Source organism: Crocuta crocuta, unplaced genomic scaffold, assembly GCF_008692635.1.
Source record: "Crocuta crocuta isolate KB4526 unplaced genomic scaffold, BGI_CrCroc_1.0 scaffold260, whole genome shotgun sequence".
Classification (NCBI taxonomy): Eukaryota; Metazoa; Chordata; class Mammalia; order Carnivora; family Hyaenidae; genus Crocuta; species Crocuta crocuta.
This window is the reverse complement of record NW_027527525.1, coordinates 4,632,083-4,649,321: the sequence shown is the minus strand read 5'-3', so window position 1 is coordinate 4,649,321 and position 17,239 is coordinate 4,632,083. Positions and strand designations below refer to the sequence as shown.

Below are 17,239 nucleotides of genomic sequence, written 5' to 3'. Positions count from 1 at the left end.
TAAACTTAGCTTAGGGCACATTCAGCAAGTATCTTTGCAGTGCCAGGCCCTGTGGAACTGGAGTGGGGGATACAGAGATGAAAGACAAGAGTCCCTGCCCAGGAGGTGCTCCTGATGAGATGGGGGAGAAGAGGATGAGTCCATGCTATGTGGCTCCATCTGGGGCATGGGAGGGATGAGGGCACACCAAGGATGCCTTCTTGGGGGAGGAGGTATCTGCAATGGGCCGAATAGGGTCTCCCCACAAATGCATGGCCACCTGGAACCCGGAACATGACCTTATTTGGAAATAGGGTCTTTCAAGATGTAATGAAGGAAGGGATCAAGATGAGATCATACTAGCTTAGAGTGGGCCCTAAATCCAATAAGAGACAGAGGAGGACTTAACACAGAAGGAAGCCATGTGATGCCGGAGGCAGAGACTGGGGTGAAATGCAGCTAGGGGATGGCAGTTTGCCCGATAATTAACCCCTTCTTTCCACTCAGAGCAGCCTGTATAGCTCCAGTGGTGTTTAGGGCCCATTCACCTGTGCACCTGCTCATTCATTGTACAAGCATGTCAGCACCGTTTGTGTGTCAAGTACTGCCTGAACTTGGCCTTGAGGTTCATAAGGACCAAGACTCTGTCTGCCCCCATGAAGAGCTTTCTTTCCAGTTCCTTTAATAAGTCTCTGTGATGTGGAAGGAGCTGGAATAAAGGGAGGGAGAGGAGAGGTTGGTAGAAAGGCTGGAGAAGGCTCCATAGAGGAGGTGAAGGCTGAGTAAAAGTTCACTAGGCAGTGGAGGGAATGACGTCATGGCAGAGGGAATGATGTATGCAGAGGTGCAGAGGCATGGACATGCATGGCATTTTGGAGGTGGGCAGGGTTTTGTCAGACATCCTGAGAAGGATAAAGTGAGTAAAGCCAGTCACAGACCTTGTCCTCTGGGACATCACAGATTTTTGTTTTAGGTGGCGAAGGTAAATTCAGTCACTTTCTTCCTGCCGACACTGTTTTCTCTGCTGGCTCCTCTCCTGCTCACTGGTTTATGTTGGGACAGGGTGTTTGATATTTTTGTTAGTGTTTTCTTGCATGGCCCTTGTTCTATCCACTTCATGTCCACCCCCTCCCTTGTTGCTTGTTGCGATTATTAGTCAAGCTATCTGACACTTTTTACTTACAATGTTTTAGTTAAACCGCTGCTGGCTAAATATATTTTGACCTCAGCTCTGGACTGTGACTCTCTCCTTGGCCAGTGAGATGCAGGAAGCCTCATGCCAAAACCTCTTTCTTTTTGGACTGAGATTTCCTCAGCAGATTGCAAAGGATCCCTTATGGCAGAAGGACATTTCCTAACTCAGCTCAGATATGGGGTTTGGCCAGGGGGGTGCCCAGGTGTGTGAATGCACCTGCCGCAGAGACCTCTTACTTGATGCACAAAGCTGGCCCACTGTGTGTGCCCCAGTGTGCTTGGCCTGGTGCCATCTCTCTTTATAAATTCCAGGGGACAATTTACTTAGTGCTTCTGTGCCCCAGTGAGACTCACACAAGCTCCAAGTAGCCACAGACGCCGGCAGCTTATTAAATTTTGGATTAAGATGAAGGGGAGAGAAAGCTGAGGCATTAGCAAGTCTCTGACAGAAGGAATTTTGGTGGCCACAGAAGGAATTTATAGATGGCAAGACTGTCACTTACAATTCCAGACTAATAGGACCCTCTAGGAGAAGCTCTCATCCTTCATGCTTGATGTAGGTAGGCCTGGTTACTTCTTCCCCAGGATGGGAATGGGGAAGGGGGTGAAGGAAGGACATGGTGATCCCTTAGTAGAGGCTCTGAGATGCTTCAACTAGGGCCTGTGCACACTAACCTTTGAGTTTGAGATGGATTTTAGAGACAATGTGGATTCAGCAGCCTCATTTTTTTTTTTTTATCCATTCATGCTATGTTTATCGAGGATCTACAATACATGTAGGCAATGCCAAGCCCAGCCCTGGGAATGCAGAAGAGATATGAGCCTGGAGGGGAGGACAGTGATCAAGTAATTACAAGTAGGATGAAGGTCTCAAAGGGGATGTATAGGGACAAAGGGGACATTTAATAGGAGAGATAGCTGACCCAAGCTAGGGTAGGGGTGCACGGAAGGCCTCTGATGCAGTGACTTTTAATCTGGCTGGTAAGGTATAAATTGAAATTACTTCAGGTAAAGAGGTGAGAGAGGTGTATATTAGAAAAGAGCAAAGATCCAGGGGCAGGAGAGAGGAGGGGAAATAATAAAGGCAGAGGCACCCGTGGGCACCGTGGGGAGCAGCAAAAGGTAAGGCCAGAGACATGGACGGGTGCTGGGCAGCAGAAAGCCCTAGAGGCTGGATAAGGATGAAGGCTCTGTGCAAATGTCTCTGGGAAGCTGTGAAGTCATTTAAGAGGAGGAATATGAACAGGTTTGTGTTTTTAAAAGATAGGGGAAGGTTGTGATGGGCAAGGAGGAGGGCACTTGTTGGGATGAGCACTGGGTGTTATATGGAAACCAACTCGACAATAAACTATTTTAAAAAAAGAAATAATCAAAAATAACTGAAAAAAAAAAAAAAAGATTAGCCTGGCTGTTGTTTGGAGGGGACCCTGTGGGTATGGTATCTGGGCCAAGCATGTTCATGTTCAGATGGAGAGCACAGCAAGTGTGAAACAGTGAAGATGTTGTGTGAGCCCAGAGACCAGTGTGGCCAATGCTGAGTTGGGGGACACAGTGGGGAGTGAGAGCAGGGGGGAAGCAGCGTGGGGTCGGGGAGCAATCTTGCAGGTGTCTGAAAGTTGCCTGAGAAAGCTGGGACAGCTTTGGAAAGGTTTATGTTTTTTTTTAATTAAAGAATTTTTTTTTGTTAAGCTTTCTACTTTAATTCCGATATAAGCTTTGCAGAATTTTAAACAAGGGAAGGATCTATTCTCACTGAAATGTTTGTGAAAGATGCCCCAAGCTGCTGGGTCGAGGGAGATTTGGGGGCAAAGGTAGAAGCAGAGACATCAGTGATGAGTTCAGATGAGAGAAGATGGCAGCTTGGACCATAGTAGGAGCTGTGGCTGGTGAGGCGACTAGGCTCTGTCACACCTGAAACAGATGGAGCCGGGTGTGAGAGAGGAGCCAAGAGTAGCATCCAAGGCTTTGGACCTGAGGAACTTGGACACAGGTGTTTCCCTCTCCCAGGATGGGGAAGCCTATGCAAGGAAAAAGTGATCTTGAACATGTTTACATTGAGGTATTTAACATCCAAGTGGAAACATGGAGCAAGCCATAGAGCCTGGAACTGGAGAATATTGGGAAATCAGCAGCACATGGCTGGAATGATAAGCCATACACCAAGGGGCTCTCTTACCTCAGGAGTAAGGGTATATGCATAACAGGTGTAAGGGCTGAGCACTGGAGTGCACTTCCACTTATTAGTTGGGAAAGAAAGAGAGAAGAATGAATTGCACGCAGTAGGAAGAGGGAGTGGGTGGTGTCCCAAAGGCGGAGTGAGGAAGACATTTCTAGATGGAGAGAGGGTCATCTGGGTCATATGCTGCTGAATGGTCAAGTCAAATGAGAAATCAAAATGGACCTCCATTAGGTGCTGGAGGCATCGCTGATAACATTTTGCAGGGAGAGGTGGGGTTGAGAGTCTGAATAGAGAGGTTCAAAGAGAATAGGTTATAGTCAGAGGCCAGCCAACTGCTAAGGTGACGGTGCCCATGATGAGGAGTAGGGGGTGTCTGGACCACAGCCTAGCAGTCTGGGGATCAGAAAAGAGCTTCAGACCCTGGTAGGAGAAAGTGAAGGGCAAAAAGTACAAATTAGGAAGAAAGGAAAAGTCCAGGACATGAACCTGAAAAGCAGGGCAGGAAGAAGGCTCCAGCTTGGGGTCACTCTGGTGCCCTGTTCAGGGCAGTGAGACCCATTCCAGATGCTTCCATTGCTGGAGAGAAGACTTTGCCTATGTTATTGGGTGGTGACAGGGCTGGCCACAACATGCTGGGAGCGGGGGCTCAGCATGCGCGGCTTTCAGTACCTGCAGCTGAGCAGGACAGCGGTTCATGTTTTGTTTTTTAATTTTTTTAAAAAGCTTGACCCAGCAATAGCACTGCTAGGAATTTACCCAAGGGATACAGAAATGCTGAGGCATAGGAGCACATGTACCCCAATGTTCATAGCAGCACTCTCCACAATAGCTAAAACATGGAAAGAGCCTAAGTGTCCATCAACAGATGAATGGATCAAGAAGATGTGGTTTATCTATACCATGGAATACTACATGGCAATGAGAAACAATGAAATCTGGCCATGTGTAGCAACATGGATGGACCTTGAGGGTGTTATGCTGAGCGAAATAAGTCAGGCAGAGAAGGACAAATATCATATGTTTGCACGTATAGGAGGATTAGGAGGAACTTGACGGAGGAACAAGGGGGAGAAGAAGGGCGGAAATGGTGGGGGAAAGGGAGAGAGGCAAACCATGAGAGACTCTTGAATGCTGACAAAAACTGAGGACTGATGGATGTGGGGGGGAGGGGGGATGGGCATGGAGGAGGACACTTGTGGGGATGAGCACTGAGTGTTATGTGGAAACTAATTTGACAATAAACTATTTGTAAAAAAAAAAAAAGAAAGAAAAAAAATAAAAAGCTTGTTTGTTCATTTGTTTACTTGTTTGTTTCTGAGAGAGAGGGAGAGAGAATATCCCAAGCAGGCTCACACTGTCAGCAGAGAGCCTGATGAGAGGCTCAATCCCATGAACTGTGACATCATGACATGAGCCAAAATCAAGAGTTGGTCACTTCCTGGACTAAGCCACCCAAATGCCCCAGGATGGTGGATCTTAATCCTGACTGCACGTTACAATGACCAGACTCCACCTCTGAGAATCCCTGCTGTCCCTCTTCAATGGGGCCCAGTCCTATTTTCAAACACCTTCCCAGGTGATCTTCAGTCTATTCTTGAGCTTGGAACTGAGCCAGCTTGTGACGAACTTTGAGATAAAGAGGGTGAGGGGATAGTCAGCCCTGGCATGAAGAGGGCAATTAATTGCTGGAATCTGTGAAGGAATTTGTTGGCTTGCCTCGGAAGAGCAATTCTCATAACATTTACCAAAATGAAAATCCTGATTAATTCTGCAGGTTTATAGCTCCCTAGAGGCTGGAGAAAAACATCCTTTGGCACTAGAAACAAACTTTATTCTGGCAGCATAGATAATTTTGCAAACCCTTGAAATTGAATTGCACATATTTTCCTGGAATCCCAATGTACTACATCCATAGAATGCAAAGAAACAGGGCCATAGCCAATGTCTCACACTGCCACCTGGATCACGTGATTCTAGGGACTCTTTCGGGTCTCTCAGCCCTTTTGTTCTGGATTTCCATGATGGCCTGGGCAGATGTGGTTTTCCTTTGGGGAAACTGCCTCTATCTCATCATGTGCAGTGTATGAACTGTCAATGATAACAGTTAACATGACCTCAGCCTGTAGGGACATGATCTGGGATTACACAGTAGCACAAGCCCTGGAAACAGTGATTGGCTCAAGAGGAAGGCATGGAATTAAAAAATGGCCAACTAGGAGTATTTTCAGAGTTGATATATGGATAATGGTAGAGTTCTCTCTTGAAGATGCGAAGTTAGAAAACATGAGTCTGAGTTTATCAGTTGCCGTTGTCTTCATACTTTGTGGATCAAGAAGCTTGTTTGTAGAATGAAGTCTAGTAGAGATGAGGTAGAGAAGGAGGGAAAGTGAGGAGAAAGAAAGGGAGAGAGAGAAAGAGAGGGAGACAGGGTTGAGGTGTGGAGAGACAGAGAGAGACAGAGAGTTCTGGCCAACAATATGCCTGGTTCCAGGCCTCCAGGTTCTGGAAATTTCGGTCCTATGGGCACTTCTGGCCTCCTTTTAGGTTTAAGCTCCTGGGAGTTGGGTTTCTGTTCCTTGCAACAGAAAGCATCTTGACCAAGACCAATGGTTTCTTGCCGACTTCATGAGAAGGCGGGAGTGTAGGGTATGCACTGGAGAGTGAGGCAGGCGTGATCAAAGAGTTTGTGAGGAAGCTGTCCCTGGGATGTCCAGGTGTCCGTCTCAGGGTCGTAGCAGTCAAAGGAGGCCAAGTCCTCAATGTTGCAGTCTGTGGTCAACCGCCGCCCACCCGTTACATAGAGCATGTTCCCCATCACTGTGGCCCCATGGTGCATCCTCCGGTCTTTCATGTCCGCACACTTGACAAACTTGTTGGATTGAGGGTCATAAGCAAGAATCCTCCTCGTGTAACCTGAAAACCAAATGGCATATCGGCAAGCTCAGCGTTGCTCATTTGGAACTGGAGGGTTGCAGTCTGGAAACATGCTTGATCTCTGCCATTGCCCAGTATCAAGGCTGAACTCTGCACTAAGGTGTTGTGGGTTTTGGTAGCCTGCCCAAGGATTAGTGTGTGGCACAACTGGGGTTTGGACTCAGCAATGTCTGATTCTGGCCCGTGAATCCTTAGCCCCAAGTGAAGGCACTATTACATTGGGGGCAGCCTCCTGATTCCAGTGGCTTCCTCAGCCCCAATGGCATTTTCATTTCTCTTACACACTCCCCTCCCTCCCCAAGAGCCTTAACAATCCAGAGAAAGAGCCTTTGGGAATTCAGGAATGGTTTCCCTGACAGCCCTACCTGGTCCCCACCAGTCCCCACTTTTAGGATCCCCATTTTACAGATGTGCAAATGGAGGCAAAGAAGAAAAAAAAAGATTAATAACTTGCCAGAGAGTATACAGCCAGTAGCAGAGTCAAGACTTGAACCCAGGTCTGACCCTAAAACCAGTCATCTTAACCAAGACACTATACTGCAATTGAGGAGAAATGATGTATTAATGGCTAATGTTATAACAGTAGCAAACATTTTTTGAGTATTTGCCACGTACCCGGGATAGTGCTAAGTGCTTCAGATATACGAACACATTTTATTATCACAACAATTCTGTGAAATAGGTATTATTTCATTCCCTGTTTATAGATAAAGACAGGGAAAAACTTCTGGATGAGAAAAGAACTTTGTCAAGTTGTCCACACTTCCCTAGTTGGATGGATGTGCTTTTAACAGCACTGTTTTGTAGAACAACATCTGTCTATTAGTGACCCGTTTTCCATGGGAGGTGCCAAGTTTGGGTCCAGCCTAGCGATCCTCTGTTCAAACTCACCTCCCACGATGACAATCCGCTCCCCCAGCACCACTGCAGGGGCGCACACATTCTTGATCATCCTTGTCTCCATTTTGAACCATGTGTTTCTGGAAATGTGATAAACCTGAGAGAGAAATATAACCATGGTGCTGCATTGTAAAGGGATATATTTTTTAAAAGATAGAAGTAGTAATTAAGAGTGAAATAGGAGTGATTTTTTTCTTTTCACTTTTTCCTAGTTTTTAAAATGTAGGTAGGTATAATACCTATTATACCAAGCAATATCAATATATAGGTATATACTAAGGAATACTGATATATTGCTATCAATAAAGTATAATTAAATAACAAAAAGAACATATTACTAGAAATTGGTTTTTATGTGAGCCCATGCCTTGGCTATGTTTTTATAGAATGGACCCAGAGTTGTGCATTGTATTGTGAGTTTTCCTACCTTGCTTGGAACATTTTTTTTTTTTATGGGAAATGAAGCAACTTGGATATTCATAAGGCCAATGATTTTTCAATCATTTCTATTTCCGGATCATGTTTAAGTTTCTAAATGTTCCAGTGTATCAGAGAGGGCCTTAGAGCCAAGAATACATCTGAGGCTAAGTGAGGAAGGCTTTTGAACAGTTTGTGCCTGAAAGTCATTAGAATCAGAAAGGAAGCATGAGAAAAGAAAAAAAGAGCATAGAGGTGGGGCAGGGCTCCTTGGCCATGCTCTGAAATAGAGTCACAAATCACGATTTTCAGAACATGTTCCCCTAAGTTTAAATAAAGTTCAAATATCAAATATAAATTAGTTCACTGTTAGCAAAATTTAACACAAGAGATTTAGGATGGATTTCATAAAAGAAAAGGGGAAAAACATTTACTTACAGAAGAAAATGGCAATTCTTTCTATATGAAGTATAATTCTTTGCTGGCAATTCTTTCTATATAAACTGTAATTGCCACCATATGAAAGACCCTATGTTTTGTCATTTTACCAAATTTGATCTTCACAATCATCCTGTGAAGTAGGTACCATTACTTGCCTCCATTTTTTTTTTTCAGATTAGATCATTGGGGCTCAGAGAGGTTAAGTGACATGCCCAAAGTCACACAGCTAGAGTGAGTGGAACAGCTGGTCTGGTTGACCCCAGAGTCCATGTTCTTAACCACCACACTCATGGCTCTGCCTGGAAACCATGTAAGTGTTGCCCTTCTTGATGGAGCCTTTTGAGACTGGAAACCTCTTGAGTCTCTGTTGGTTCTTGAAGTTGGTGACGCATAGAAAAGGCCATGTGCTAGGGATAGAGGCAGTCTCAATGGCTGCTAAGCCTCGTGGCTTCATCTGAAAACACATAGGCGATACTTCGGAAAGTGGGATCCTTGGAGCAAAAGCAAACACTGAATGAGTAATTGCCTCCTGACTTTCTGTTCTCTGTCGCCTTCGGGTATGGTTTCAAAGAGAGATTAAACAGTTGCTCATAATCCTCATAATACTCCTAGAGAGGCTGGGGCAGGGATAACAAAAGATGGTCTTTGACCAGTGGAGGAAGTGATGTTATGGTGAAGGATTTGCTTAATGCTCTCCACAAACAGAGGTAGAAAGAAGGCCAGGGAGAAAGGTGCACATACACACACAAAGAGCACAGTAGCCCCACTGCGGTATAGTTCCTAAAAGAAGGCATCCCCAAAGAAGAACCATCCATTAAAGAAAACTCTGAATCTGTGCCAGAAAATCCAGCCTATTCCATCAAGCAATCCCCAGCATTGATTTTTATACTATATTTGAGTGAATCAAACTTTCATATCAAAGCTAATGCTAGGTGGACAAGAAAGGCTTCCATGAATACTTTCCCCCTTTCCCCCTTCTAACCACAGCAGTATAAAAGGATCACTCATATGTTAGTGGGGTTTTTTTCGGCCTTTGCAAGAGTCTTGTTTGACGGTACTGTGCATTTTTTGATGTGCCAGCTTAAAAGCTTTTCTGAGCCTTGAATTTATTCTTAGAAAATCAATAACAATTTTGCAATATGAAATACTGAGCATAGTTGTTGACTTTATTTTGAAAAATATTTTTTTTAAGGAGGGAGGGGCTCTAGCTTTACATAGAAGCACTTTGTTATATCTGTATTGTGTGGCCAGAGCTTGGTGGAGAGCAAAACATGTCTCTCTTGGCTCAAATAAATCAGCAGGATTTGGAACAGACTCAGAATCTGCCTAGATGGTCAGGGAAGAGCTGAAAATATGGGCTGGAGAAGTGAAGGCAAGAAAAAACAGGAATTAAATTGGAGCTTTTCACTTTTCTCCATCTCCACTGGCACCAACTTAGCCCAAGCCACTGGTCACCCTGGCCTGGACCTCTAGAACAGTCCCTAACTCTCTTCCCATTTTTTTTTTTTTTGAAATCCTTCTGAAATTTATTTATTTATTTATTTACTTTTACAAATAGTTTATTGTCAAGTTGGTTTCCATATAACACCCAGTGCTCATCCCCACAAGTGCCTCGACCAGTCCTGTCTCCCCAAGCCATCCGAAGGGAACTTCTAAAAATGTCAATCTGATTACTTCAGCCGCCCTGCTACTCTCAGACTACAACCCCAGTTCCTTGACAAGGCCCAGAAAGCCAACAGGTCAGCCTCATCCGCGCAAACACCCATCCCCTAAAAATGTTCCAGAATTTCTATAGTAGAGGCTCAGGGGCAGCAGTGTGGGTGGAGATCACATGGGGACTAACCCCCCAGCTCCGCCCAGCATACCACCTTCCTCCCCCTGCGCCGTGTTGCAGCTACATTCTCAGGCTTTCAGTGTCTCCAGGTCATGGGCCGTGCCCCTTTCTGCCTCAGGGCCTTTGAGCAGCTGCTCCCTTACCCAGGAACACCACCCTGCCCTCAACAGGACTCTGCCTCTGCTCAGAGAAGCTTCCGGCACCCCTCTCCATCCACGTCAGATCCTTCTATCCACCCAATGATTCTTTCTCCTCATTTACTCCCCTTCTCTCTCCTCTTGCCTCTCTGTTCAAGTCAGCCCAGACCAACCTCAAAAGTCACACCATCCCCGATTCCCTCTAGACTGGTGTAGGGTGCTCCCCATGCTCTTAAAGCCCCCCTCCATTTTGCACCTGAATTCCAATTGTCCAGCAAGCTCCTGGAGGGTAAGTGCACTTTCCTGCTCATGCCCACATCCCCAGGGCTCTTACCATGGCTGGGACTCAATATAGTTCTTATCAGTGAACAAAACAAATAGTAGGGATCGTCTTATCTTTCAAGATAGGCTCATTATTCAAGGTTTTCATATCACTAGGTGAACTGCAGAGATTAGAACTTGCATAAAACACTTCATTTTCTGAAATTTTGGCTTCTGTTAACACTGCTAAGAGAGCTTGCTAGTGATATTAGCATCTACTTATCATTTAAGGCAAGGATTACCCAACCTGGCTGCAGCTGAGGGCCTCCTGGAGATGTCTCTAATGTGTAAATGTCAGGACCCCACACAAAGAGATTTTGATTCAGCTGATCTGAAGTTGGGTTCCCAGGGATTTGGTGATAGACTGTGGACCAATGCTTGGGAATCTTCTTACAGGGTCTTGCTGAATTGTTAGAAGCATCTGCAAAATTCCTATAGAATTTCTGACATTCAGTGTGCTCTAGCTTGCACTTTTAGACATACAAATTTTTTCCTGAAATAAAGATATTTGTGTACAGGGATTGTATTTGATGTTCCTTTGTATGTGTTAATCTTATACAACAAGAATTCGTAAATGGATTAAATCTTGCTGAATTTGAACTTTCTTCTTTCCTCTCTTCTTTACACTTCCCCTGCAAATGATAGTGTGTATGTGTGTATTATATGTATGCATGTGTGTACTCATGCATACATGTATACATATGTGTATATGCATACATGTATATACTCATGCGTATATATGTGTGTATATGCACGTGTGTATGAGTATGTGTGTGTGTGTGTGCGCGCACACACTTGTGTGTATGTGTGGGTGTATACTCATGCATTTACATGATGGGAAGGACCAGCCATTTACCTGGATAAGGCGTACAGGATTCTGCATGATGTCCTCTCCCCCAAAAAGATAGAGTCTTTGGTCTTTCACAGCGACTGCAGGGTGGAGAACCCCCACTGGCATGCTGGCCATACTCTCCCAGATGTTCAAGATGCTGTTGTATCTCTCCATGGAGCCCATGACCTCCTGCCCATCTCCAATCCCTCCAATGGAGAAGATGAAGTTCTTATGGGCAGTGCTTCTATGTGAGTAGCGGGAGACCAGCATGGGCTGTCCCAGCCTCCACTGATTGAGCTTCAGGGAGTAGATATAGACATTGTGGCTGGGTGTGTTCTTCCCCGCGCCGATGGCCATGCCTCCTAGCACATAGATGCCACGGTGCAAGGTGACGGCTGAGGCCTTGTACAGCCGGGTTGGGAGTTTGGCGAGGCTGTGCCACTGGCCAGTCTGTCTGTTGTAGAGCAGAACATCCCTGGTGGTCTGCTGGCTGTCCTTCCTTCCACCCAAGAGGATGAGGAAATCTTGGTAAGAGGTTCTTGGGGGGACATGCCATGAAGGCTGGAGGTCTGGGGCACTGGTGGCACTGTGCAAAGCAAACATCTGCCTCTTGGCTGTCTCCAGGATGGTCTGGCATGAGGGCGAGGACTGAAGGAGGGCATCGTTGGCGATGAAATGGTGGAAGAAGGCCGGGTGGATGTACTGAAGCCTGACCTGCTTGAACAGCTCCTGCATGTGTCGTTTCCGGGCCTGGAGGTCATGCTTGATCCAAACCATGAGGGCCTCAAACACCTTTTCCTCCTCCGCACAGAGCCCGTCGTCCCCCAGATAGTCTCTTAATTCCAAGGCGCAGAGCTCCTTCAGGTCGGCCGATGCAGCCACCTCTGGAAAACACGTCAGGGCCACCTTCTTCGCTTTCTTCTTGAGGCTCTCACAACTTAAGATTTCAGACAGTCTGATCATGCCCAGGCAGTTGCTGGGGGTCAGCTGGCTCTGGAGGTAAGAGGAGCAGGCCTCCAGAAGTTTGGGATACTGTAGCATGGAGGCTGCCTCCATCAAGGGCAGGACGTTCTCGGCTGTGATGTGAACCTCCCCAGTATACACATATGAGATGATTTGGTCCAGAGTCGGGGGGTCGATGCCCCTCAGCTGGATTTTGGCCTCACTTCTCTCCCGGAAGTTGCTGCAGAACATGGCCCTAAAGTAAGGGCTGCTGGAGGCCAGCACACTTCGGTGGCAGGGGACCTCCCAGGTCCCAGTACAGATGCTCACATCAGTCAGCATCCTGTTTTGCCTTAAGCCATTGAGCTGCCTCAATAAGTCAGAGGAGAAGTCATGGTCTTTGAAGAGCAGCTCATCTGTCAACTCCTCGTCCATCCTACAAGGAAGGGGAGAGGTCTCAAGGGGAAGCATGTGCTGAAGGCTTTAGCTGTGTTGGCTCCAAGGCTTATAGCATCTATGTCTATTCACCAAGATGCTTGTGGATATTGCCAAGAAAGTTGCTTAGTGAAGAGTGGAAAGAGAGGCCACCTACACCAGAGGCCTCACAGCCAACACCTCTCTTTTTAGTCGTGATTATTCTCAAAGGTAATAGGCAAATAGCATCTTCAGATAACCTGGGAAAAATGAAAAAGAACCACAAATGTTGATGGAAGTTACCTGACTGTCAGGGGCTTAAACATTAGCCGGAAGCAAGGTGATAAGTCCACGCATTTGATCAGTCGACCTTCTGTGAGCTTCTCAGCATATGTGTTATTTACTAAACCCATCTAAGCATCTTTCTGAGTGTTAGTCACTCCCCAAGGATGTCATTCTGGGGGCGTGGCCCTCGGGTAACCAGACAGTACTAAAGGCTGAAAATGGGCCTTTGCAACTAATTTTTTCAAACATGATTTCACAGTGTCTTTGGGGTTTTGTTTTAAAGTTGTGATAAACAGAAAGCAGAGACCAAACAGTACCCTGGGCAGAGTTTACTGGATGACATCTGGCAGTCTACCCGCAGAAGAATTAAACATTAGAGATATTTACCTTCATTTGCTGCAGTGACATCCGCTGATGATGACTGGTCCGGCTGGCCCCTCCGGAGAGCTTTCACCTCTGGATCCGAGTGAGACCATAAACCCAGGCCTTTCCTTCAGTTGGCAGATGTTTTGTCCTGGGAGAGTTCTGGATTTGTTTATGCTAACGGCACTTTCACAGTTTTCTAGAACTTCAGGAAAGAAGCACTGGGCAGGGAGACAGTGTATACATTCCAGGGCTAAGAATAGTTGCATATGTACTTTCCACTGTTATGACATGTGACTTTCCAGTTGCCTTTTGCAGCAACCCGAGGGACTGTGGGGCCGGCGCATGCCCACACGCCTTGTTTCCTTGGCAAGTGTTTACGTCGGCATAAATAGATCTGGAGGAACAGCTTCTCTTAGAGAAGATTTGCTGCCCACTTGGACACATCCCGAGTCCCTTGTCCTAAAAGTGCCTGGGAATTCTAGATGTTTGTAAACAGGTTGCTGTGACCTGGGGAGAGTCACTGGAGATAGTTTTGGGCAAACTGAAGGTGATGGATGGCCTTAGGGAAGCCAGAACATGGACCCAAGAGTACTGGTTGGTGGGTCTCTTATTTCCCATTGTCTGTTGGCAGGATTGTTGTAGAGAGCTGTGATTTCCTCCTGCAGGCTCTGAGGTGATGGAATCTGTGACAAAAATTGTTTTTTATACTTGTGGAGCACCCCCGGAGTCTCCAGACTCTGGAAAAACCCAAACTTAGTTGTTTTCCGTTTTCTCCCATCAGGGAGGCTTGAGCTGGAGGCAGGAGGCAAGGCACATCTCTCCAGGGTGTGCCAGAGGGGGAGGGGAAGAGTGGGAGGGAGGAAGGGGAATAAGCAAGAAGAGAAGGAAGGAGGCAGAGAAGGGAGAGAGAGGGAGGGAGAAGAAAAAGGAAAGAGAGGAGGAGGCAGCCCCCAAATGTGAGAATCAGAGCCACGATGGACAGCTGAGGAACCACAAGGTTGACATGCCAGCTCTGCCCTGCCTCTGCCCCCAGGGAGATGCTGATTTGACTGTACCAGTAGTGAGTGGCAGTCTTCCTCAGACTATGGCAACAGTCTCTCCATATTGATTTTTTCTCTTGCTGCCAGTCTTTCTTCCTCTAATACAACCACCCTGAATAACCAGCGGAGTCACCCCGAAGAAGGCAAACCGGAATCTGCCAGCTCCCTATCTCATGCCTTTCAGTGGCTCCCCACATCAGCAAGATGAAGTCCAGACTTTAGCAGGAATCAGATTGGTCTGCTGCCTCCCTGGAGAACCACCTTCTGCCGCGTCTCTCTCCCACTTATATTTTTTATTCTAGCTCTAGTAGACGAAGTGCAGATCCTTCTATGTGCCTGGTCTCTGTTGGGGAGGCTGGGCGGGCCTGGCCTTTAGTGTACCACAGACCATGGTGGAAGGAGGGATATGGCTCCTTCTTAGTTGCAGATCACAGAGTGGATCACCCCAAAGAGTCTAGATCAAGGTCAGGCAAGTATAACCATAACATGTCATTAGGGCCAGGAGCCCAGAGGCCGGATCTAGGGGCAGAACACCTGAGCCAAGGGGGTCACAGACCCATCGGGGTACATGCGGGGAGCTGGAGGGAAGAACTGTTTAGTAGCTATCAGAGCTCGTGATTATTTCTGCACTTCTGAGCCAAGCTGGCGATATGACAGGCGAGTAGCCAAATTCCTTAAAAGGACCGAGGTCCCTCTGTTTTGTGCTTCGGTGCCTTTGCCTGCCCTTCCCTTTGCCGTCTCTTCCACTTTCACCTCTGAACTCCTATTCATCCTTCAAAACTTGATTTGTAGATCAGCCTCTCTCAAAGTCTTCCTTGACCCTCTCAGATCGTTAATTCCTCAGCCCTCTGTGCTATTTCCATTCCTTCTGCATACTTCTAATATTACATGCCTCATTCCCTCGGTGCAGTTATGTTTACCTGTCTGCGTCCCTCTTTTTAGAATGGAAGTGTCTGGACAGCAAGAACCTTGTCTCAGTCGTCTCTCTATCCCTAGTGCCTAGCACGGTGGCTGACACATAGTGGGTAACTTATGTACAGTTCTTGAATTGAGCATGGCAGAATGGAAACTAGGGAAAGGGGGGGGCACTATTAGGTGGACTTCATACCCACCCCCACCCCTTACACTGTACAGGTTTAGCAGGGCCTTCCACATACAGCTTGGCACATGTCTGTTAGACTTCAATGTAAACAGTGCTCTGGAACCATCTGGATGTCCCTCATTTCAATCAAATCCAATAACATGATAAAGAGAGAAGTAGAATAACTGCTTTATAGCACAGAGTAAGAATTATGAAGTTTGAGGTTGGGAGCCGATCTTCCCAACCCAATGCTAGAGCTTCAGTCCTTGACGCAGAGTCAGCACAAGGGGAAAATAACTTCTTTATTGCTCTGAAATGCCTGTATTCTTTCTCCTCCAGCTAGTTACCAAGCCGAGGGTTTGTTGTGAGGGCATAGGTAGGGATTTCTGGGAGTGAAAAAATATGGCACCATCCATGGCTAGGATTTTGGAGCTTCCCCTATGTTCCCTAATTAGACCTTCTGGAATCCAACCCTGTCAAGTGTTCAGATGAGCCCTGGTGTGCAGTATCAAGGTCTGACCAACTTTAATAAACTCTTTGGATTCTAAGGTTTAGAAAAAATAGACCCCTTCCATTGGCCTGGCCTACTAGGAGAATTCTGGCTCTGCATTAAATGTCAGGAAAAGAAAAATCAAGTCTTGGTGTTTACCTCATAGCAAATACACACAAATAGTGCAAGCCCAATCCAAAAAGCATATCTACTACCCACATGTAACCCCAACCAACCTCCTTTCAATTCCTGAATCTATTTGTCTCTGAGAGTTCTATACTTTTGGTCTTAACTTTGTATCCTGACTTTCTCTGGAACATGTCTTAGTTTAGGGTCTGAACATATGGGAACCTAAAATAAATGAGGACATTCAGCTCCTTGCCCCTCCTTTTGATTGAAGTCAGTAGCATAACGAGTCAAGACGCAGTTTTGAGGGCAGAAAGACTTGGAAGAATCAACGTTTTCTTCTCAGCATCCATATGGTCTTGGGCAAGTGATTTATATTCCTCCGGCCTTAGTTTATCCGTCTGTTAAATAGGAATAACCAATCTTGTCACAGAGAAATAATGTATGGGAAGCATCCAGTCAAGTGGCTGGCATAGTGTAGATTCACAGTAAATTATGCTTAGTATTATATTGTTACTCTGAAAATAATCTCATTAGATTTCTATAAGTCTTGGTGCCCAGTTATCAGCTTCTAATTTGATCTCCTGCTCACTCTAGCTGTTTCCTTTGCCTTGAACAGTTTACCATGCTCCTCATCATCTACTCAGCCTCTAGGAATCCTGTATTTGTTTCAGGCCAGATTCTGGCATGGACTGGCTGTGTGTTTTTGGACAAGTCACTTAACCTCTCTGTACTTAACTTTCTCACCTGGCTATGGGGGTGTGGGCCAGGTGACCTCTGAACCCTACCTTTTCCAGCTCACCCTGTGGTTTGTGTCCTGAAGTGCCCAGAGAAGAAACTGTTAGAGGCTGTGCCTCAGCAAAGGGACCTCCTCTGCGCTTCTGCACATCTCTGGCCTGAAGCCAGAAGCTCTGGCCTCAGCGCCAGTAAGGCTGCCAGCTGGTATTCTTTATTATTTTGCCCTTTTAAGTAAATTCATAAAGCCTTCAGTTTCCTCATAGAGTTTTGCATTGACAAGACAGGGCACTTTGCCTCAGGAGGCCTCTCTCCTGTCTGGGTGCCCTGGGCCCAGATTCCTATGGAGAGGCAGGCTGGTTCGAGTCGGCCGCAGACCTGACAGCTACAGTCTAGGAGGCCACGAAATGTTCTCCATCATGCCCTGGCCTCCTAACATCCTTTGGGGTCAGGCATTACTTTCCCCAGCAAACCCTGGCTGTGGCAGTGCACAGGAGCTGGGTTGCAAGAATGCACAAACGTGCTTTGAAAGGCTTTGTGACAGCTTCTTGGTGGCTGGAAGGCTCTCTGCTGGCACCAGAATATTTCTTGT

The 17,239-nt window shown here is 46.4% G+C and overlaps 1 protein-coding gene across 2 annotated transcripts; it reads right to left on the bottom strand.

Annotated features, from left to right (window-relative positions):
- Positions 1-4,653: 4,653 nt before the first annotated feature.
- Positions 4,654-13,390, bottom strand: KLHL38 (kelch like family member 38). 2 transcript variants are annotated; one of them, XM_077764647.1, is made up of 4 exons: positions 13,197-13,390; positions 11,193-12,784; positions 7,178-7,283; positions 4,654-6,265 (listed from the first exon to the last, which is right to left on the bottom strand). In XM_077764647.1, exons 2-4 carry the CDS (start codon positions 12,579-12,581, stop codon positions 5,976-5,978), a joined length of 1,785 nt encoding a protein of 594 aa, XP_077620773.1. In that variant the 5' UTR covers positions 12,582-12,784; positions 13,197-13,390; the 3' UTR covers positions 4,654-5,975. The 2 variants fall into 2 exon arrangements, with proteins under 2 accessions (XP_077620773.1, XP_077620782.1); XM_077764656.1 differs by lacking the exon at positions 7,178-7,283 and having other exon boundaries at positions 6,108-6,265.
- Between the last annotated feature and the right edge of the window lie 3,849 nt (positions 13,391-17,239).